Source organism: Oryctolagus cuniculus, chromosome 6 (assembly GCF_964237555.1).
Source record: "Oryctolagus cuniculus chromosome 6, mOryCun1.1, whole genome shotgun sequence".
Taxonomy (NCBI): domain Eukaryota; kingdom Metazoa; phylum Chordata; class Mammalia; order Lagomorpha; family Leporidae; genus Oryctolagus; species Oryctolagus cuniculus.
In genome coordinates, this window is record NC_091437.1 from 104,259,795 (window position 1) to 104,283,954 (window position 24,160).

Genomic DNA, 24,160 nt, shown 5'->3' on the forward strand with positions numbered 1-24,160 from the left:
ATACTCTGAATAGGAGGACAAGGTGTGAGAGCAAACAAGGCCGGAGTCGAAGGAACAAAGGCGCCGTTGGGTTGCAGAATGCAATCTGAGGCGGTTCAGGCTTCCCAGGAGGGTGACGAGGAGAGCCGCGAGCCGGGAGGTAGCCGGGGAGAGACAGCAGGCGGCGCGCCTCCGCCGCGGTCCCGCCTCTACGCAGCCCCACCCCCTGAGGAAGCGGACCAATGGGAGCCCGGGATGTTAGCGGGTGGGAGGTGCGGCCGCGTTGCTACAGCCAGAGCTGGGCGGCGGCGGGCGCAGCGGGAGGAGTCAATCCGATTCCGAGGCGGTGGCGCAATGGAGGGACTGGAAGGTGAGGAGGTGAGGGGATGCGAGCCGGGTGGCTAGAGCGGTCTTGGCGGCTTGAGGGGACTTTGGACGCCAGGTCCGCGCAGCAGAGGGCGAGTTGGGAGCGGCGGAGCCCGCAGCTCCTGATGGGGGCCAGGGCCAAGCGGGAGCCGGCGGACAGCCCCCGGCGCGGTGGAGCGTTTGGCTCCCAGGCTGCCCCGCCTCAGATGGTCTTCAGCTGGGCTTCCCCGCCCCAAGCCCGAGCCCCAGCCCGCCTCTGGCACCCGCTTGCACGTTCTTTCGATCTTGGCTGACTCCCGAGTTTCCGCTTGGTAATCACAGTGTCTGGCCGGATTTTATTTGGCTTGCAACCTGGACTCTCCGTTAATGTACACGGCGTCCTCCCCACCAGTCCGCCGGGGCCCCTGGGTGTGTCTGCAGCCTCGAGCTCCTGATACTCTCCTTAGCCAGTTTCTCAAAGTAACCGTTTTTCTATTTGTAAGGCGTCTTCAGTCGGGGATGCCAGAGCACCCCCAAAGGAAGTGTCACTGGCCAGCTTCAGAGCCGAGACAATAGATGTCCAAAAGGATTTAATGGCTTATTCACGGGGTCTGTGTAAGGAAGAGCCAGTATTTGTTCCTTATTTTGGGTTTAACCTTGTGTTGTAACCGTGACTCCAGATTTTGCTTTGTTCTCCGTTCTCCCACTTTTTCTCTATTCTCTGTACTCATTGTATCCTGAGTAATGACTGCATTCGCCGAAAAACATGAGGAAAAACAACCAACCGTCATTGGCAACAAGTTTCAAGATTTTTTTTTTTTAAATTACTGTTTATCCGTCTGATGAAGAGAAGGCATTTAGAATTGATCCTGTTGTCTTGATTTAGCTCTTGTTTCCCCTCTTAATTTACATGGATTCGGGTGCAACTAAGAATGAGCTGTGACATTGCATGCCAGAAAGTAAGATATTTCAGATTGAGCTATAGGTTAAAAAGTGGAAACAGATAACTTTTTTAGTGACGTATGCACACCAAAATGCAAGTGTCATAACCTGAGTGTGAGTCTATCTCATACTTTTGCTGTGAGGTAAAGCTCTCGCAAGTAAACACCTTGAGGATGATAAATAATCACAATTCTGATAATTTTCCATTGGTAGGCAGCTCCAGTTATGCTGTAACCTGTGAAGGTTTTGTTCTTTGCTTAATTTGATTTATAATTATTATCGTTTGCATGAAATAAAGGATTGTAAAGGAAGTACTTCTTATTTTAAAAATATTTTCTTCGAGTTCCTCTGAAGGCAGCTTTTGTTTTTGCCTTGTAATTATTTTAAAACTTTTAATTATTTTAAAAAAATTAGTTGAGAGGGAGAGAGATGGCTCCAATCCCCTGGTTTACTCTCCAAAATGCTTGCATCTCCCAACCCCACCTGGACCAACGCTGGGAGCTGGAACTCAATCCAGGTCTCCGAGATAGGGGGCAGGAATCCTATTACTTGAGCCATCATCACTCACCTCCAGGGTTCAGACAATAAGAAGCTGGACCCAGGAGTCCAACCCAGGCACTCCTGTGGAACATGAGGGTTCCAACCAGCATTTTTAACCATTAAGCCAAAGAACCCTCTGTTTTTATTTTCTCTGTTAAAAGATTTATCTGTTTATTTGAAAGGCAGAGCAACAGAGAGGGAAATCTTCCATCCTCTGATTCACTCCACAAATGGCCACATCAACCATGTCTGAGCCAGGTCAAAACCAGAAGTCAACAACTCCATCCTGGTCCCCTACATGGGCCATCTTCTGCCTTCCCCGGCACTTTAGTAGAAAGCTGGTTGGGAAGTGGACTAGCTTGGGTCTGGAACTGACATGCAAGTTTAGGATATTGGCATCCTAGGTGGTGGCTTAACTTGCCAAGCCATAATACTGCCCCCTTTCACCTGTTTTATTTAAAATACCTGGTGGTATTACAGTAAAGTGGTAGGAGCATTCTTTTATAAGGTTATCCTCTACAGACAAAATGCTTTAGAAGAGCTTGCAGATTTTTATAATAGTTTCCGTGGCGATCAGGATGCCCCCCCCCTTAACTTTGTTTTCTTTATCTTTTTTTTTTTTTTTTTTGAGATTTATTTCAAAGGCAGAGTGACAGCGAAGAAGAGACAGAGAGATCTTCCATCTACCTGTTGGTTCATTCCCCAAATGGCTGCAACAGCCAGGGTTGGGCCAGGCCAAAAACTGGAGCCAGGAACTTCTTTCAGGTCTCCCACATGGGTGGCAGGGGCCCAGGGACCTGGGCCATCTTCCCCTGCTTTTCTCAGACACATTAGCAGGGAGCTGGATTGGAAGTGGAGCTGCTGGAACTTGAATCAGCATGCACATGGTTGCCGGCATTGTCAGCAGTGGCTTTACCTGTTTTGCCACAGCGCTGCCCCCTGCCCATCATCTTTTAAACTTCTCAGATTATTAGGCTTTGGCACTGCCCTTGTAAAACTTGAGAAGTCTCACTCTTTGGTATGACCTTTGATCTAGTAATCAGGTGGGGAATGGTGGGCCTAGGAAATCATTTGGTCTGGCCTTGCCAAGGCAACCACAGGTGGGATTCTAAATTCAGTAATTCTGTAGCAGGCTAATTTTTAAGTTGGTAATTTTGTATGACCCATGAATGATGTTATAAACATCCAAGTGGGGGCTGGCGCAGTGGCTCATTTGGTTTATCTTCCGCCTGCGGTGCCAGCATCCCATATGGGTGCCAGGTCTAGTCCCGGCTGCTCCTCTTCCAGTCCAGCTCTCTGCTGTGGCCTGGGAAGGCAGTGGAGGATGGCCCAGGTGCTTGGGCCCCTGCACCCACATGGGAGACCTGGAGGAAGCACCTGGCTCCTGGCTTTGGATCGGCATAGCTCCGACCATAGTGGCAATTTGGGGGGTGAACCAACGGAAGGAAGACCTTTCTCTCTTTCTTGCTGTCTAACTCTGTCAAATTAAAAAAAAAAAAAATCCAAGTGGCCCATGGCAGAAAAAAGATTCCCTAACTCTGATAGCTGAAGACAACAATCATGTTCCATTGAGGTTTCTGATTTGTTTTGCTTTTCCTTAGTATAAACATTTAGTAGTTTACTGAGTAATTCATCTCTATTAATTTATCCCACATTAATTATTTTTTGGTACTGAATTGGATGCCAGGTATCTTAATAGCAATTCACTTAACCTTATTTTCTCAGCTATATATATATATATATAATGGAGCTATTTAATATAAACTAGTTGAAGTATGTTGAGTATTAAGTGATGTAGCATATTAAGTACATAGGAGGCCCCCTTAATAAATGCTTATTGGATGGATGAAATTACAGAAGCCATGTTGCAGGCTTTAAAGTGGCACATGTAGGTAAAAATACAGCATGCATGAAAGGGACTGTCTTTCCTCTCCCTAGATAACTATTGCAGGAAGATAGACTGGAGAAAGGAGAGGCTAGAAATACTCTGATGTAATGAGAATTTGAACAGAGGCAAAGGTAGCAGTGGTTTAAAAGGGAAGAAGGAAGATATCTCAGATAGAAAAGTGAGGTATGACTGCTGGACGTGAGAGGGGAAAGGAATCAAAGACATGAGCTTTCTAACTTGTACTAGGAGTTACTGTCTTTAACCAAGTTAGAAGGATAAAGTAATGAGCTTGGTTTTGAAATGTATTTGTGCAGTACTTGAGGATATCTGGTAGGAAAGTCTAGTTCAGTATTTGGAAATATCTACCTGGAGCTTTTAGTTTAGTACTTATCAGAACATATATGCTATCAAATGGATGCAATCCCCAAGGCAAACCGTATTTGATAAGTAAGGAAACAAACTTCAGAGAATTTAATACTTTGGGGGTTGAACAGCAAAGAAAATTGGAGTGAGAGGGAGTCTTTAAAGAGGTTTAAAATTTTTTAAGTAAGGAAAGTGGGGAAAAAACTAATATTTATTGAATAGAAAATATGTGTCAGAAAAAGCCTAAAGAACCTTTTTTTTTTTAAAAAAAAGATTTTATTATTTGAGAGGTAGAGTTACAGACAGTGAGGGGGAGAGACAGAGAGAAAGTTTTCCTGCCATTGATTCACTCCCCAAATGGCAGCAACACCCAGAGCTGCGCCCATCCAAAGCTTGGACCCAGGTGCTTCTTCCCAATCTCCCATGCGGGTACAGGGACCCAAGCACTTGGGCCATCATCTGCTTTCCCAGGCCATAGCAGAGAGCTGGACGGGAAGAGGAGCAGCTAGGACTAGACCTGGCACCCATATGGGATGCTGGCAAGCAGGCGGAGGATTAATCTACTGCACCACAGTGCTGGCCCCAAAGCACTTATTCTGAAATACTGCCTTGATTAAACTGCTTAGCTTGTGAGATCTGGAAAACCTGGGTTTAGGAGAAAGCAGTACCTCTGAAGCTGAGAAATACAGCAGTGCCCAGGTTGTAGAAAGATCCAGTAGAATGATGATTTGAAGGAGGGTTTCAGATTTGACAATTAGCAGATTGTTGGTGATCAGTGACATCCATTCTTTAAAGGCTTAACTCTAATGCCTCCTTATTAAAGGGGCTTTCCTGATTGTCCCCACTTCCCAAAGAGCATCCTTTGGTTCTGTTTTTCTTGTTATGTCACTGTCTGACATTTTTAGAGGAATAATTGTTTTAATTATATTTCCTCTATTAGAAAAGTAGACACTCCGAAGATCAGTCTTTGATTATTTTCACCCCTGTATCCTTAACTCTTAGAACAATTCCTGTCTTATGTTTGGTGTTCACCAAATCAGTGGGTCATTTTCAGTGTAGTGTTTAGGCCTGATAAAATCTACAATTCTGATAGGAATTAATGAGAGGAAAGGAAGGAGCTAACCAGAAAAGGTAAGTTGGCATTTCAAAAACTATGCTACTCAGGACATTGATCTTAAATATCTTTTGGGGGTAGAAAAGATTCTTGATGGAACAAGCTTAGGGACATAACAGCATACTACATATCTTTTTTTTAAGACTGAGGAAGATCTCTAAGAGAACACATTTAACTTTGTTTAATCTAGCAATTTCCAAACATTTAATCATGGTACAAGGGATTTAAGGGTGATTAGTGACAGTAGTAGAAATGACTGGTCACATTGAGAGTTCAAACTTGGTAGGATGTGAAGTGAAGCTGGGAATGTAGGAATGAGTTTATTAAAAAAAAAAAATGCAAGTCACTCTAAGATGAAGAAAGTAGTTTAGGAGTGGGCATTAACCCTGACATTTGAGACACCCATGTCCCACATTTCAATGTATGACTTGATTTCTCTCTCCAGATACTTACTCTTGCTTCCCACCAAGGCGGGCCCTGGGAAGTAAGCAGTGATGGCTCAAGTAATTGGATTTCTCTCACCCATGTGGGAAACTTTGGCTCCTGGTTTCAGCCTCAGTGCAGCCCAGTTCATCGTGGGCATTTGGGGAGTGAACTAGCAGCAGATGGGGATCTCTTTCTCTCTCTCTGTCTCTATGTGTCTGCCTCTTAGATAATAAAAAAAAAAAAAAAAAAAAGGAAGAAAAAGAAGGTGACTTAGAGGTAGAGAGAGCTTGAGTCTTTTGAGAGTTCAGAGGCAGATTTTCTAAGTTGTTTGATGAATTAGAGTGCAGGTGATTAAGATAAAGTAGAAGATGAATGTGTTTGTTGAATACATTAAGTTCGAATATTGAAGTCTCCTAGGATGAGCTGAAAAAGGAAAATTTTGTGAGGTATTGGATATTGTTACCTGAATATAATTAGATTTTGGAAAGAAACTTGTATAATAGATGTTATATGCTTCAAAAGAGGTTTATATAGTGTTGTAGGTTGGATTCAGATGTGCCATGATAGGGTATAAGACTTACCATCATTGCAAAAATAAGTCATGCAGCAACAGATGCCAGAATTGTTATTAATTTCCAAGATTGCTTTTGAAAACATGTCACAGCTATTTGAAATAACAGCATAGTGTCATATCATCTATATAATATACGAAGATATGATTTCCAGCCTTGTCAGATGAAAGTTGTTAAATATGACAACTCAGAAGCAACAAGGTATACTAAATAAGTTTTTTGCCGAGAGTCTGGCTTCTTGAGAGTTCTAGTAAAGTACTTTGTTAACTTGGTCTACCCATCTAGTTTGAATGCTTCCTTTGACAATGTTTCCTCTCTGTAGATTACTCTTTTCTCTAAATATCATCTCTTTTATATATATATATATATTTTTTTTTTGACAGGCAGAGTGGACAGTGAGAGAGAGAGAGAGAAAGGTCTTCCTTTGCCGTTGGTTCACCCTCCAATGGCCGCTGCGGCCGGCGCATCGCGCCTATCCGATGACAGGAGCCAGGTGCTTCTCCTGGTCTCCCATGGGGTGCAGGGCCCAAGGACTTGGGCCATCCTACACTGCCTTCCCTGGCCACAGCAGAGAGCTGGCCTGGAAGAGGGGCAACCGGGACAGAATCCGGCGCCCCGACCGGGACTAGAACCCGGTGTGCCGGCGCCGCAAGGTGGAGGATTAGCCCACTGAGCCGCGGCGCTGGCCTCTCATATTTTATAAGCTGAAAAATTTGCTAGCTTTACCCATCTCTGAGAAATTATTGGAGTTTTGAAAATAATATTTTTCATTTTTGAAAATAGTATTTTTCATTTTTGCAGGTTGTGAAGCGTTTGTATATTAACATCTTAGTTGACCTCAACTTTTAAGGCAGATTGAGTAGATGTCCTTATTTGACAGATGTTAAACTGAATCCATATGATTACATACACATTTCCTTCATGTAGTGAAGGAAGAGATAAGGAAGATAGTGAAGGAAGAGCAAGGAGAGAGATAATCATGTGTTTTGGTATAGGTTTTTTCTGTTTCTCAGTTTCCTGTGTAGGCACGTAAGATGGTTTTCTCATCATTAGTACATGGTTCTTTTTTTTATTATTTAAAGATTTATTAATTTATTTTGAAAGAGAGAAGGAAAGGCAGAGAGAGAGGAGTCTTCCATCTGCTGGTTCATTCCCCAAATGGCTGCAATGGTGGCAATGGCTGGAGCTAGGCTGATCCGAAGCCAGGATCCAGGAGCTTCTTCTGGGTTTCCCACATGGGTGTAGGGGCCTGCTTTCCCAGGCCATAGTAGAGAGCAGGACCAGAAGTGGAACAGCCAGGTCTTGAACCGGCGCCCTATAGGATGCCGGCATTGCAGGCGGTGGCTTTACCCCCTATGCCACAGCACCAGCCCCTAGTACGTGGTTCTTGAAGGTTTATTTCACCATCCACAAATGGTTTCATCTTTTTTTTTTTTTAAAGATGTTATTTATTTATTTGAGGGATAAGAGTTACAGATGGAGAGACAGAAAGAAGGATCTTCCATCTGCTGGTTCCATCCCAAATGGCTGCAATGGCCAGAACTGAGCCAGTCCAAAGCCAGGACCCAAGAGCTTCCTCCGGGTGTCCTGTGCAGGTGCAGGAGTCCAAGCACTTGGGCCATCTTTGACTGCTTTCCCAGGCCATAGCAGAGAGTTAGATGAGAAGAAGAGCAGTTGGGACACAAGTCAGCACCCATATGGGATGCCAGCGCTGCAGGCAGAGTTTCAGCCCACTATGCCACAGTGCTAGCTCCAATTTAATCATTTTTATAGATAACGAGCTTCCTTTTTTTTTTCTTTTGTATGTAACACCAGTAAGAAAGGTATCTTGTTATCCTTGTAGTTTCTTGCAATGTGATCATAAGGTAGGTTTTGTTAAATTATGTGTTACAGAGAGATGGCAGTCACATATATCATTTAATCTAACTTCCTTGTTTTTATAAAAGAGAAATCTGAACCTTAGGTTGAATACTTGCATTTTGCCCAGAGACTCATAATTCTCAGTGACAGAGCTGGTAGTTGAAGTTAGATAATATAAGACAAATTCCAGGGCTTTTTCTTTTTTCATCCTTCCTTTTTTAAAATTAAGATTTATGTATTTATTTGAAAGTTAGAAAGAGAGGGAGAACCAGAGAGAGATCTTCCATTTGCTGGTTCACTTCCCAGATGGCTACAACAGCCAGGGCTGGGCCAAGCTGCAGCCAGGAGCCAGGAGTTTCATCTGGTAGTTCATGTGTGTCAAGGGGCCCAAGCATTTGGGCCATCTTCAGCAGCTTTACAAGAGAGGTGGATCAGGAGTGGAGCAACCTAGATGCCAACCGGTGCTCACATGGGATAATGTCATCATGGGTCGTGGCTTTACCTGTTGCATCACAATGCCAGTCCCCAGATACCAGTGGTTTTTCTACTACACTGTTAGGTCTTTTAATGTATACTGTTGGAACAAAATGTGACTGATTCCAAGGCCTGAGCTATTTGTTCCCAGTAGTTAATTTTTAAATGATTTTGTTTTGTCATCTATTTCATAAATATATATGGAAATATAATTTAAAGCAAGTAGAATATGTAATACTTTTTAACAACTTGTGTTGATCAGTTTTTAAATCACTGCTTAGTTATTTAAAGGAATACTACAGGCAAGCTTAATAGGTTAACCACCCTGTGGCATCACTTTGATCATTTTTAACACATTCTTAATGAACCTAATAGAGTCTATCTAGCAGCTGCCTCAACTTTCTGGATTGTTAGTGGATTAAGTGATACAGATAATAAGATTGCTCTCCCTAAATAACCTAGTCTCTGCTATTGGAGAAGGACAAATCAGACAAATCTTTCTTTTTTTTTTCCCGCTTCACTGCCACTATCAAGACATTACCTCTCTACCAGTAAAATAGGGCAGTGGAGTACTAGAAGAAGGAAAGAACAAAGATCTTCTGCTACTGTATTTAAATATATTCTCACTGCTGTCTGTTTTGGGTCACCTAGTTAGTTTTCTGTGCACTCACCAAATGTATTGGAACAAATTATAAGGAGTCATATTTGCCTCTTTTTGTAAGCTTGTTTATGTTACTTTAAAAAGAATTTTTCTGATTATCTTTCATGTGGTAAAAAATTTTAAAAACTAGCAAAATATTCAACTGAAAATATGGGAAAGATGTTACAGATTCAGGTGTCATTTTAATAATTATAAATTATGGAAATAAATTAGACTTAAATTTAATCAGAAAATAAAGTGACAAGTTGACTCAGTTGTGTAGACTTCCCCCCAAAATGTTAGTTCTTTTGATTATTTTCATGTTAAAATTTGTGATATCTTGGTATATTAATTTTAGTGGAGGGAAATGTATAACTACCTCTTCATTATTTAGTGGATTATTTAGTGGCTCATGAGATCAAAATATCTCCAATAACTAATATGATGAGTCTTAATATTATATGTGTAAAGTTATGAACATTTGACATAATACAGGATATGCAGTTTGCATAACTGTGGTATTATCCTTAGAGCATTGTACTTTGTATTGTCTGGTAATACACAGAATCAGTGTTATTTATTTTTTATTCTAAACTCCCTGGATATCTCAGGAAGTGATTTAAGTGGACATCAATGAAATTTCTTCATGCCTTGGAGATTAATAAGATAAATGTGGTTTTATATTTACTAATTTATAACAGAGATAATCTGTTAAGAAAATATAATAAATTGATTTCGTTAAAATACTTAAAACTAAATATTTACAATAGTATGTTTAGTTGTCCTTAACTTGCCCTTATTCTGTATTGACCAAAGCCTGTTTTGGTCACTGATAAGTCTTATGTCCATTTTAATTGATAATTTTGCTTATTTCAAAATGAATCGAAGAATTTTTCATAAGAGCTGACAGCCTACCAATAAAACTAAGAGACAACATTAATATTTGAGTTTCAGAATTTGAACAATGGGAAGTACTAAGTTCTTTTCTGTTCTAGAGAATGGAAGTGTTGTCCAAGTTGGAGAATTGTTACCTTGCAAGATTTGTGGAAGAACGTTCTTTCCAGTAGCATTAGTGAGTAAACTGATTCGCTCTTCTTTTGGGGTTTAGTAGAGTTGTAACTATTCCATTCTTACAGCAACCCTCATGAAAAAAATTATATGGAATATTTTCAAAGAGATATTGGAGAGTATCCTTTTTAAAGAGTCTCAGTTCTATCCATGCCATTCTTTCAGCTTACTCTGCAGACTTCGATCTTCAGAACTCCTCTATTAAAGTGTTAAATTATTCCTACTTCTGTGTGGATATTACCAGAAACAGAAAAAAAAACACTTTAGAAATATATGCTTGGGGCCAGCATTGTGGCACAGCCAGTTAAGCCGCCGACTCTGACACTGGCATTTCATGGGGCGCTGATTTGAAGCCTGTCTGCTCTACTTCTTATCCAGCTCACTGCAAATGGTCTGGGAAAATATTGGAAAATGACCCAAGGGCTTTGGGCCCCTACCACCTGCCTCCAAGTGGGAGACTCAGCTGAAGCTCTTAGCTCTTGGCTTCAGCCTGGCCCAGTCTCAGCTGTTACAGACATTTAGGGAGTGAACCAACTGAGGGGCGCTCACTCTCTAGTTTCTCTCTATAACTCTGCCTTTCAAATAAAATAAATCTTTTTAAAAAATATGATAATATGTTTACAGATAGAAAATGATATTCTGTCTGGGATTTGCTTTAAAGTACTTCAGAAAGCAGGGGCAAATGAAATGCATTGCTAAATTGTGTTTAATTATTGAACGGTGATAAGTAAATGGGAGGTCATTATACTATACTCTCAACTGTTCATTAGCTTCAAATATTACAAAGAAAAATATTTTTTTCTGCATAAAAGTGCTCCTAGTATCTTATTCATTCATTAGATACTTTTAAGTATTTAGTATATACCAATAGAAGCACTTTTAACTGATTTTAATAAATACCAGCTAAATAGGGAATAATAAAAACCATGTCTATGTGCCACATACACTTTTATGTAGGATAAAAATATTTCTTTGAGTATGGATCTGCTACATATGGATCTGCAACAATATACTGTGCATCATTTTACTATTTCCAGTTTGTTTCTTAAAAAAAAAGTGAGGAATTTATGATCTAAATTGTCTTTTTGCTTTTAGGCATCTTTAAATAATAATGGCTTTTTTTTTTTTTATCTTTTATTTAATGAATATAATGGCTTTTTGTAACCCTTTAAAAACATCTTGCCCACACATTCAGGTTCAGTGATTTTTTATCATTTCATTATTTTTCTTTTTTTAATGATTTATTTATTTGAAAGTCAGAGTTACACAGAGAGAGAATGAGAGCAGAGAGAGAGAGGTCAGTCTGTCTTCCATCCGATGGTTCACTCCACAATTGGCCGCAACAGCCGGTGCTGCACCAATCTGAAGCCAGGAGCTTCTTCGGGTCTCCCGCATGGGTGCAGGGGCCCAAGCACTTGGGCCATCTTCTACTGTTCCCAGGCTATAGCAGAGAGCTGGATCAAAAGTGGAGCAGCCGGGTCTCGAACTGGCGGCCTAATGGGACGCCAGTGCTTCAGGCCAGGGTGTTAACCCACTGCACCACAGCAGCAGCCCCATCATTATTTTCCATGAGTTTTCACAGATAAAAGTGCTCTTTTAAATCCCATTTATTTATCTAATATTTATGTAAGTGATGTTGTCACTATAACAACTATAATTTGTAGAATCAAGTTTGGAAACAGTGCATGTACTTGACATACAACTAAATTTATGACAACAGACATGGCTGAGTCTACTAGAAAGTACTGCTAACCTCATTTTTATTACTTAGATATTTTATTCTAATAGCTGTAATTATAATGAAAACTGAAAATAAGTACATAAAACATTGGGTTACTAATTGTGTACTGAAAACATAAGAGCCTCCATGACACCAAATAAATCTGTCTGAAATTTTTTTCCCCAAATAAGGTTTAATAGTTCCAGCTTCTGCAGTGTTGATCAAAGTACAAAAAAAAGTGTTTTTAGAGGAACTGATATGGTGGATCAACATATTTTGTATAGTGGAGACAGAATGTTTATTGATTAATTGGAAGTCAGTAAAGACTGTTTGCATGGTAATGTACTTAAATAAATAAATGAGTTAACAAGTATATATAACCATATATATATTTTTAAGAACCTACAAGAGTGGCACATTTGATAGCCCAAGAAAAATCCTCAGTGAAGGGATGTAGAAAGTTTGAGTGCTAGAAAGGAAGGAATAGTATATTAACCAACTCCTGTGCTGTTTCAATTGTGGTTATTCAAAGTACTCCTGTTAAAGTTTGTAATCCTAATACTGATGGGTTCTCCTCCATTTAACATTCTTTTTCCATTATCTGTTCAGATATTTGGTGAAGACTTTTTTTTCATTTAAGTAGCTCTTACTTGGTTACATTGTTTTTCTTATTCTTAATAATGTGAAAAGTAGAAGAATATTTTTAAAAACTCTAAAATTTTTGGAAGAGTATTTCTATATGATTTCTTATGAGAAAGATAATTTAATAGCATTTTGTATATGTATTTTAAAACAATTATGGTAAAGGCAAGGTATATCTTATTATTTAAAATATCATCAGGTCTTTAAGTTGAGCTAAGATTTTTGGACTGATTTTTAAACTGATCTCAGTTAAATAAAATTTTGTAGTCTTCATTTTTACAAAAAAAATACACTGCATTTCTTCATCTTTACAGAAAAAACATGGGCCTATTTGCCAGAAAACTGCCACTAAAAAGCGGAAGACTTTTGATTCAAGCAGACAAAGAGCTGAAGGAACGGATATTCCAACAGTTAAACCTCTGAAACCTAGGGTAATTATATAATCTTTGGGGTGCTGTGAATTTTGCTGTTATGTATGTTGAAAAATTGATAATTATCTGTTAGACTAAAAAGTGAACAAAATTCTGTGTTATGTGTTCAGTTTAGAAATTGTTAGAAATGGGTAAAATGAAACATTTTATTTCAAATAAAATTTTAAACTGCAAAGGGGAGACCATGGTGCTGTCTCAAATTTCATTTAGAGTGAAGTTTTGTTTAACATTGAGAGCCAATTGCCAGCTATAGGCTGGAAGTAGTTTAAAAGTTTTCACACATTCTTTCTGAGTCATTGCTAGTTATTTCAGATATAAATTAAGGTTTCAACTCTACTGTTTCTGGGCAGTAGTATAACCTCTTAATTCTGTATACAGAAAGTAAAGCAGTTATTCACAGGTATCTTAGCTTGATAGAAATTTATTATCTTGTTTGAGTCTCTGGGGTATTTGTAATCAGCTTCATACTTTTGCGGGGAGAATTCTATCAGTTGTTGAATTGACCACGTATAGCTATTGTCAGCTTATTTTCTTTCTTGGAACCAAGGCAGTGACTCTGCTGTGGTAATGTCCTTAATATCTCTCATTTTTTGTGAAGAATAAATAAATCACTTGAATATTTTGACATAATTTCAACAAGTCATTTCCGTGAAAAGGTGACGCTAAGTACCCAATTGAACAGATTTTTTAGAATGAAATCCTGCTTTCCAGTAGTACAGAAGGAACATTCCCCTGAGGTAGAATTCATCTTACTAATGAAATTATTTGTTAATAGGGAAATTGGATGTTCATCTCTTTCAGTTGTGAATATTAATGGGAAGGATGGTGAAGTCTGAATAAAGTAGAATTTTTGAAGTTTATCTTTTAACCTGCCAGATGTGTGATTTATTAGCTAACGTAGATAAAGTAACCAAACCTGTAAGGGAAATGTAACAAAGTGGGTATGGGAGCTGTCATGAGAGTCAGACTGCCTGGCTGTGCCACATATTATGTTGTTTTGGGAAAGTTACTTAATTTGTTTATGCTTCTGTTTATCTGTACATTAGTGATAATAATGATGTCTAACTTTTGGGGATGTTGTGGAAATTATAAGATTATCCGTGATAATAAATGTTAATTATCCGATTTCTTTGGTAAGTTATACTAAGTAGTCTTTGGAAAAAGCCAAGTTAAAGACCATTGCTTTACAATAGTAGTTATTTGTGTCCCTACCTAAAGTGTGGTCCATGGAGTGGTAATATCAACATTATTTTAGGACTTGTTAGAAATGTAGATGCTTAGGTCCCACCCAAACATACTTAGTTAGGATGTGAATGGGACTAAGTCCTGGGTGAGTTGCATGTACATTAAGTTTAAGAAGCAGTGTCTTAAAAGATTTGAATATTTTGTAGTTCATAATATATTTACCTGTAACAAGAAATCCTACCAAATATCAGGTAGAGTAAGGAAAAACAGCTGTGAAAACTCCACTTTTGAAAAGGTAGGGATAATCTATAGATTATGTATATATTTAGGGTCTGCCTAAAGCTCTTGAGAGATTTAGGACAATCTATCCATAAGACAAAGTTCACAAAGTTTTTGGGAGATCTGTGGCTTTGATTTCGGTAATCTGCCACCATAAGGGTAAGACATTTATCCTTAACCAGGAGACATTGAAAAAGGGAAATAAAGGAATAATACTGTCTCATATATTTAAATATGGTATAAAATCTGAATAAATTAAAAAAACACTATCACTTGGCACAAGATTGTCTGAACAGTGGAACAGAAGTTTAGAAATGGGCCCAACTCCATAAGGGCTAATGGTATGATATACGTGCTGTCTGGGTTCTGTGTAGAGAAGATTCAATAAAGGATTCTGGGACAACTGTGTAGATGTATGTTGTGCCATATACCAGGATACTTCCAAATGATTACAAGATTTAAAATTTTTGTTTTACCTTAGTATGAGATTGGCCTTGGCTACCTAACTGTAACAGCAAATCCAGAGGCCAAAAAAAGATCACTAAATTAAATTTTAAAAGTAATTCTGCATATCAAAGTATCTAAGCAAATCAAAAGACAAACACATTGTTTGGACAAGATAGTCTCCTCTGAAGAGTTAGAAGAAATTATTACAATAATGCCTGGTAATACACCAAATAAATTGACTAGAATTATAAACACTTCATAGGACAGGCAAAACGAATGATTTTCAACAATATGAAAAGGTGCTTGATATCACCCATAAGATAAAATTGGGTTAAATCTACAGAATCTACAGAGAGAATACTGTTTTTCACTCTATCAATCATTTAAAAATGCCAGCGTTTTATAACATACCCTTACTATGGGAAAACAGATATACAGTCTTACAAGGAGCATAAGTGGATGTAATACTTAGTCTATTACAAGTAGAGTTGTGTTAAAAATGGCATAAAAATACAATGTGACTGCATGAAGTTTCTTTTGAAATTTTTAGATTTCAGATTAAGGATTTCTGATAATAGAACATTTAAAATGATATTCTATTACCTTGTTTTATTTTGGTTTACTAAAATAATTTTTGATGCTTTTTTTTTTAATAGCCAGAACCACCAAAAAAACCATCTAATTGGAGAAGAAAACATGAAGAATTCATTGCCACCATACGAGCAGCTAAAGGCCTTGATCAGGCACTGAAAGAGGGTGGAAAACTTCCTCCTCCTCCTCCACCTTCCTACGATCCTGGTATATGAGATATTATTGACAGAAATACTAATCTGGACAGATAATATTGATAAGATTTTTATAAATTTTATATGTTATACTTATAATAATGGAACCTTAATGTAGCATTATCTCTAAATGTTTTGCTAAAATATGGTGACAATCCAGGCATCTGAGATTATAAAGAAACACCAGTGTAGAACATAGCAATCCTTGACCTTTTTATCTTAATACTTGTAGTTAAGCATAAAGCATTGTAGTATTTTAAAAATTATAGCAACTAGTAAATGTTAATATGCCAGGATATAATCTAATCATGCTTGCTCTTGAGATGTTGTCATTCAGTAGGTATGATCCAGATAGTTCTGTTACTTTAGTACTTTCTCCTCTGGAAAGAAAAAAGAACCATATTACTTGTTTGTACCATTCATGTGGGGAAACTAGTATGTAGATTGGCTACATCAGTGATGCTCTAAGTTCATTTTGTTCATTTTGTTCATTTACTGAAAGTAAAGTAAGATTCTGGTAACCCAGTATGAACTACTGAGATACTGAAAAACTTAGAATACCACCATTTTTTGACATTGTTTATTAGTTCAGCCTAAGAGGTTGTTATTTTATGTAACAGGTTAGCTACATTAAAGTTCAGTTCATACTTTGGACAGGGATTTATTTCCTAGCGATGAGAAAATTGAAAAATCAAATCTTGATGGGTTTATTTTTAATATTTTATTGTAGAGCAAGTTTTCAAACTATTTCCATAAACGGTCAGATAGTATTTTAGGCTTTGCAAACCATAATGTCTCTGTTGTAATAACTTTGTCACTGGTGCAACAAATGAGTCATAGGTAAAATGTTAATGAGTGGGCATAGATGTGTTCCAATAAAACTGTCTACAAAAATAGGCAACTGACAGGCTGGATTTGGCACATGCCATAATTTGCCAATTTTTGTTTTAGAGGATTGGTAATTAACTATACTTGAGTTTAACTTATGTCTCTTATAATTCTACTGTAATTTTCTCCATGAAGTTGAGTTCTCTCTGCTTTGAAGGTATTTAGTATTATATCTTACTTTACATACCTATATTTTCATGTCTAAATAAGTAAGAAAAAATATCAGTTCTTAAGGATAATTTTGACTTTTGAAATTTTTTAATTTTAGGGGATTGGTAAAAATAACTACTTTGTGACTAAAGATTTTTGTCTTATTTCATTAGTAACCAAGAAAGACTTCTGAGCCTTAAATGTGTGTAAATTATAAATATCAAGCTCTGTATACAAAAGTAAACCTGTTCAAGCAAATTAAGATTTTTTTGATGCTGTTAAATTTTTATGTCTATTCCCAGGGTTGAGATCTTTCACAGCTGGCTCTGTGACAATTTCTAGATTTAATTTTAAAAGATATTTTATTTACAATATACTTTGCATTTTGGGAGCATATTTTTATTTCAGAAACATTTGTTGTATCTTAAATTTGAATTATGTTAATGAAGTTTTTTTAAAAGTCATTCCATCTGCTTAGTCTTGTAAGATACAGGTGTTTTAAGTCCATTAAACTGTTTCTTCATCATTTAATTGAAATAAAAGATTTCATAGTTGTACTCACTTTTTTTTGAAACATTTTGTTACATTTATATTGTGTTTTTTTGAAACATTTTAATGTTACATTTATATTGTTGTGTTATTGTTCAACTAATTATCATATAAGATAAGCATCCAGATAAAAACATATTCTTTCGATAAAAAGAAATAACAATTTATTATACTTATCCTTTCCTTTTGTTAAGAGAATTTATCATTTTTTTTAAGTTTATGTCCATACTTTTTTTTTTAACTTTTATTTAATGAATATAAATTTCCAAAGTACAGCTTATGGATTACAATGGCTTTTCCCCCCATAACTTCCCTCCCACCCGCACCCCTCCCCTCTCCCACTCCCTCTCCCCTTCCTTTCACATCAAGATTCATTTTCAATACTCTTTATATACAGAAGATCAATTTAGTATATATTAAATAAAGATTTCAACAGTTTGCACCCACACAGAAACACAAAGTGAAAAATACTGTTTGAGAGGATTTATCTTTTATTTTCTTTCCTCCTCAGCTAGAAAAAATTCTTATTTATTATATGCTAACATTAGATTTTTTTTTAAGATTTATTTTATTTATTTGAAAGCGTTACAGAGAGAGGTAGAGACAGAGAGAGAGGTCTTCCATCTGCTGGTTCACTCTCCAGATGGCCACAACGGCTGGAGCTTCACTGATCCGAAGCCAAGAGCTTCTTCCAGGTCTCCCACGTGGGTGCAGGGACCCAAGGAGTTGGGCCATCTTCTACTGCTATCCCAGGCTATAGCAGAGAGCTGAATCAGGAGTAGCTGGGACTAGAACCGGCACCCATATGGGATGCCGGTGCTTCAGGCCAGGGCTTTAACCTGCTGCACCACAGAGTCGGCCCCAGATTTTTTTTGCTTAAGAGTCTTTGCTAACTTTGGATAAGTAATGTTTTTAAATTTTTTTTTTTTTATTTATTTGAAAGTCAGAGTTACACAGAGAGAGAAGCAGAGGCAGAGAGAGAGGTCTTCCATCCTCTGGTTCACTCCCCAGTTGACCACAATGGCTGGAGCTGCACCAATCCGAAGCCAGGAGCCAAGAGCTTCCTCCGGGTCTCCTACGTGGGTGCAGGGGCCCAAGGAGTTGGGCCATCCTCTGCTGCTTTCCCAGGCCACAGCAGAGAGCTGAATTGGATGTGGAGCAGCTGGGACTTGAACCGGCGCCCACATGGGATGCCAGCACTGCAGACCTGGGCTTTAATCCGCTGTGCCACAGTGCCAGCTCCTGGATAAGTCATGTTAAGCTTTTATAAAGAAATAGGTGCTTTTTCTGGCCTCAGAATCAGCCCTTAAGGCCTTCAGATCTGGCTAAAAAGCCCATTTCAGGCATGGAAAGCCAAGACACTGTGGCAAAAAACAAACAAACAAAAAAAAAACAACCTAAATGAAAGATCTCTGTGTATGAGATCCCAGCAGAAAGAACAGGTCATCAAAGAAGGAGGTACCTTTCTCTGAAGGGAGGAGAGAACTTCCACTTTGACTATGGCCTTTCTAAATAAGATCAGAGTTTGTGAACTCAAGAGGCTTCCATAGCCTTGGCAGCTTGTGACAAGAGCCTCAGGTGATTCCTGACGTCATAAATAAGAGTGTCAATTGTTACATCAACAACAGGAGTCACTGTGCACTTACTCCCCATGTAGGATCTCTGTCCTTAATGTGTTGCACTATGAATTAACGGTGTAACTAGTACTCAAACAGTACTTTACACTTTGTGTTTCTGTGTGGGTGCAAACTGTTGCAATCTTTACTTAGTATATACTAAATTGATCTTCTGTATGTAAAGATAATTGAAAATGAATCTTGATGAAGAATGGGATGGGAGAGGGAGTGGGAGATGGAATGGTTGCAGGTAGGAGGGAGGTTATGGGGGGAAAAAGCCTCTATAACCCAAAAGTTGTACTTTTGAAATTTATATTTATTAAATAAAAGTTTAAAAAAAAAGAATGAAGCAAATGTGAGGCACTGTACTGCATACAAAAAATTTGACAATTGTCTAATTATATCCATCATTTGGTGTTGTTTGAATAAAAAGAAATAATGGAAAAAAATAAGTAGGTGCTTTTGCTTATCACATTTACCATATTTGCTTAATATATAAATGTGATACATCTTTAATTACTATTTATAAAAGTTAATGATTCTTATTTTTCATTTCATGTGATTAATCTCTTCCTTTTTAAATCTGTTTTAGATTACATTCAATGCCCATATTGCCAGAGGAGATTCAATGAAAATGCAGCTGATAGACATATAAATTTCTGTAAAGAACAAGCAGCACGTATTAGTAATAAAGGGAAATTTTCTACAGATACCAAAGGAAAACCAGCTTCTCGGACACAGGTGAAATGCTCAATTTTAATAATATCTACAGATAAGTGAGAAAATGGCTCCTGCTTCAAATTCATACTTTTGTGTTTACACTTTACAGAACATTAAACTATAGTCTACTCAACTACTTAAAGGAAATATATTTCTTTAAGAGAGTTAGTAAAGAATTTGAATAGCTAATTGAGAAAAATTTTTTACTCTGAATCCTTTAATGTAAGGAATAAAAACATCATGCATTTCATACATGCAACTTTAGAAACATAATGATTCTGGCCAGCACCGCGGCTCACTAGGCTAATCCCCCACCTGCAGCACCGGTACCCCGGGTTCTAGTCCCGGTTGGGGCACCGGGTTTTGCCCCGGTTGCTCCTCTTCCAGTCCACCTCTCTGCTGTGGCCCAGGAAGTCAGTGGAGGATGGCCCAAGTGCTTGGGCCCTGTACCCGCATGGGAGACCAGGAGGAAGCACCTGGCTCCTGGCTTTGGATCGGCGCAGCTCGCTGGCCGTAGCGGCCATTTGGGGGGTGAACCAACAGAAAGGAAGACCTTTCTCTCAGTCTCTCTCTCATTGTCTAACTCTGCCTGTCAAAAAAAAAAAAAAAAAAAAAAAAAAGAAACATCATGATTCTTCCCACCTGATTTGAAAAGGACTTGAGTTAATAGGGACTTGAAGAGAGACTGACTTACAGAACAAAAAAGTAAAAAATAATTGAAAGATGGGTGAATCTGAGTCAGGAAACCAGGAGGGCCAGGAGAGTGAGAAAATGGCAATACATGTCAGTTTGTAAATCATGTAAGTACCTAATGTTTCCAGTAATATGTGAGTAATGTACACGAGGAAGGAAACTCTGGGTTCAGGTTGTAATTGCTGCTTGTGAACTTCTGAACAATTAAAATTTTATGTAATTATTTTTCATCTGTGAAGTAGTAACCTACTTTACATGATATTTACAAGAAGTGAATGAAGTAAAGTGTATAAAAATACTTATAAACCACATACTATACAAGGTTTTGTTATAGGAAATGAATTTTTACAGTACTGTTGTTTTCATTAAGCTAACTGTTACGCAGAAGCATTGATAATGTTAGACTTTCAAGAAAATTTTAGTTTTCACAAAAAATTTCACTTAGGATCTGTTTTTTGAGTGTTGTAAATCTAGCTGACAGTAGACTATTTATCTCTTGTTATTTATGATTAAAGTGTTATCCTAGTATTGAATTTTATATATTGCATATATTGAATTTTTACAATATAGTATATATATTGAATATAGAATATTATTGAATATATCGTTATTAGCATCATCTTTGTTGTGAAAGTACTATTTGTTGAAAAGATTTTTTTTCTCAGTGAATTAATTGCCTGAGCACCTTAGTGGAAAATCAAGTGAATATATGTACATGGGTTTATTTCAGTATAAGCTGTTATGTTTTTTTATATCTGTCCTTTAATAGCACATTATTCCTATGCCAAATATACTATCTTCATAACTATTAAAATCAGATAGCCTGAATTCTCTTATTTTTATTCAAAATTGGTTTGGAGTCTAGGTTGTTTATATTTGTGTATAAATTTTACAATTGACTTGTTAGATGCTACAAAATCGGTGCTCCTATTTGAGATTACATTAAATCTATACATCAGTTTGGGGAGGATCGACATTTTAAGTATATTCATTTTCCAATCCATGGACTTGTTATATTTCCTCTTAATTGAGGAAATATTTCAGTGATGTCTTGTGGTTTTCAGTATTTAGGTAAAAAAATAGGTCATGCACATTTTTTATAGGATTCCTTTAGTATTCAGTATTTTTGAATTCTCTTATAAATGCAGTTGTGTCTTATTTAATTTTCATTCATTTATTGCTAAGATAGATGTGTGTGTGTGGCTATATTCTGTATAGATATCTATCTAAATATAAATATGTTAAACCTGGTATCTTGCTAAATTCACTTATAATGGCTGCTTTGTATTTTTAATAGGGTTATGTCACCTGTAAATAAGGACAGTGTTGCTTCCTCCTCTCCAAACTGTATGCCTTTTCTATGTATGTGTGATTTATTGTACTGGCTAGAACTTTCTATTCATTATTGGATATAGGTTGTGAGAGAAGACATTCTTTCCTTGTTCCTGTTCTTTTGTGAACACATACTATTGAATGTGAGGTTAGCTGAGAGTTTTCATCTTTGGTTTTTGTCAGTCTGACAAAGCTCTATTCTAAGATTTTTTTTTAAAATATCATAAACAGATTTTGAATTTTGTTGAATGCTCTGTCCGTTTGTATTTAAATGATAATATATTTTTTTCCATTCTGATATAAGTTGTGCTGATTTTCAGATGTTAAGCCAATTTTGTATTCTATGAATAAATTATAATTATAAATTATTCTTACAAATTTTTAGATATATGCTCAAATTTTATTAAGAATTTTTACATCCATGTTCATGACTGATATTATGTAGTTTGTCTGATTTTGATATAACAGTAATACTAGTCTGATAATGGATTTAGAATTCTATTTTGTGGATGAGTTTTTGTAATATTGATATTTCTTTTTTTGTAAAATGTGATATTCTGATGATTACATTCCTTTTTTTTTAAGATTTATTTTTATTTATTTGAAAGCATTACACAGAGAGAGGAGAGGCAGAGAGAGAGGTCTTCCATCCGCTGGTTCACTCCCCAATTGACTGCATGGCCGGAGCTGTGCTGGTCCAAAGCCAAGAGACAGAAGCTTTTTCCCAGTCTCCCAGGCAGATGCAGGGGCCCTAGCACTTGGGCTATCTTCCACTGCTTTCCCAGGCCATAGCAGAGAGCTGGATTGGAAGTGGAGCAGCCGGGACTTTAACCGGCATCCATATGGGATGCCAGCACTGCAGCCAGCAGCTTTACCCGTTACAATGCAGCACTGGCCCAGTATTTCTTTTTTATATACGTTTGCAGGAATTTATCAGTGAAGCTTTGTAGACATAGAATTTCTTTGGTCTGAGGTTTGTGATGACTGCATTAATTTCTTTTGTTGATATATTTCTGTTAAGATTTTCTATTTTGATATCATTTTTGGCAATTTACATTTTTCTAATAGTCTCTTTCATCCATGTTGTTAAATTTATTGACCTAATGGTTTATCTTTTTAATGAATGTAGAATTTATATTAATATCCTCTTATCCTGTGTTGATACTGGTATTTATTGTCTTTTTTTTCCTCTGATTTTTCTCCCTTCCTTAGTCATTCTAACCAGAGACTTATGAATATTATTACATGTTCTCAAAGATCATTGACTTCATTGCTCCAGCATTGGTCTGCCCATATTTCATGAGTATTAATGTGTTTTTTTAATTTTTCAACTTAAGCCACTCTCTGGGTAATTTCCTCTTTCACTCAGTTTATTTTACAGGGAGTCATTGCCTCCCAGATATTTGGGGCTTTTCTAAATAAATTTAGTTCTGTTTGATTTGGGAACCTCCTTGACAAGATCCATCTTTTTGAGATTTATTTTATGATATTGAACGTTTCTCTTTGAGGAGAGTGTTAGATGAATGTTTGTGAAAATCAAATGTACGTTCTGCAGTCATTGGTTGGCAATATAAATGTCAGTTATAAATGTCAGTTAGGTTAAGGTTACTGGTCATTGAGATCTTCTGTGATGTTATTGACTTTCTCTACATGGTCCATCACTTATTGAGGGAAATTTTGTACTAAAATCTTCAACTTTGATTGTCTTTTCTATAACTCTTGTTAGTTTTGTCAGCTTTTATTTAAATATTTTGGGTTTCTCTCAGTTGTGTTTATGATTTGTTATGTGTGTCCTATGCTTTGTTCCTTTAATCATTAATCGTTATGAAGTATCCCTTTTTCACTATATCCACATTCTTTGTGTTGAAGTATATTTTACCTGACAAGAATATAACCTGATTTCAGCTAAATTATGTTCACTTACTTTGTTTTTGTACTTTAACTTAAATATTTGTGTTGCTTTTAGGCAACATAATTGGCTCTTGTTTTTGTTTTTTAATCTTAATCTGGCAACCATAGCTCGTTGGTCAAAGTGTTTAAACATTTATATTTAATGTAATTCATTTTGGTATGATTGTGTTTAGGTTTGCCATGTTGTCTGTCTTCTATTTGTCATTTATGATTTTTCTGTTTTTCTTGTTTTTCTTAATGTCAGAATGATAGATATTTTTTCTATTGACTTTCTAACCTTTTGAATTTTTTAAGAAGTTGCTTTAGGGATACAAAATTGAATTTTAACTTACTCTATCTGTGGGTATTTCCATTTACCTCTCACCATCCTTAGTGCTATAGTTTTAAATATATGTGTCCTGTGTAGACATTATAAGCCTATAAGAATTCCTTATGTATATTTTTATATAGCATTACACTTTTTAAAAATTCATCTTTTAAATACATTTGGGGAATAAAATAAATATATAAATATTTTTATGTTTATGCACACATATATTTATGATACATGCCTATACTTTGTGGTTTATATTTATTCATGTCTTTATCATTTCCAGACCTC

At 37.0% G+C, this 24,160-nt stretch overlaps 1 protein-coding gene across 3 annotated transcripts in view; it reads left to right on the forward strand.

The window, feature by feature from the left end:
- Nucleotides 1-208: 208 nt before the first annotated feature.
- ZC2HC1A (zinc finger C2HC-type containing 1A) overlaps nt 209-24,160 on the forward strand; it is an 84,235-nt gene continuing 60,283 nt past the window's right edge. For 2 of the 3 annotated variants that reach the window (XM_051843860.2, XM_008255684.4), the window contains exons 1-5: nt 209-349; nt 10,139-10,215; nt 12,888-13,004; nt 15,572-15,713; nt 19,496-19,644. In XM_051843860.2, coding sequence (XP_051699820.1) covers nt 235-349; nt 10,139-10,215; nt 12,888-13,004; nt 15,572-15,713; nt 19,496-19,644 — 600 coding nt within the window. In that variant the 5' untranslated portion in view covers nt 209-234. The remainder of the gene's footprint in view (nt 350-10,138; nt 10,216-12,887; nt 13,005-15,571; nt 15,714-19,495; nt 19,645-24,160) is intronic. The other variant, XM_002710650.5, reaches the window with a different exon arrangement.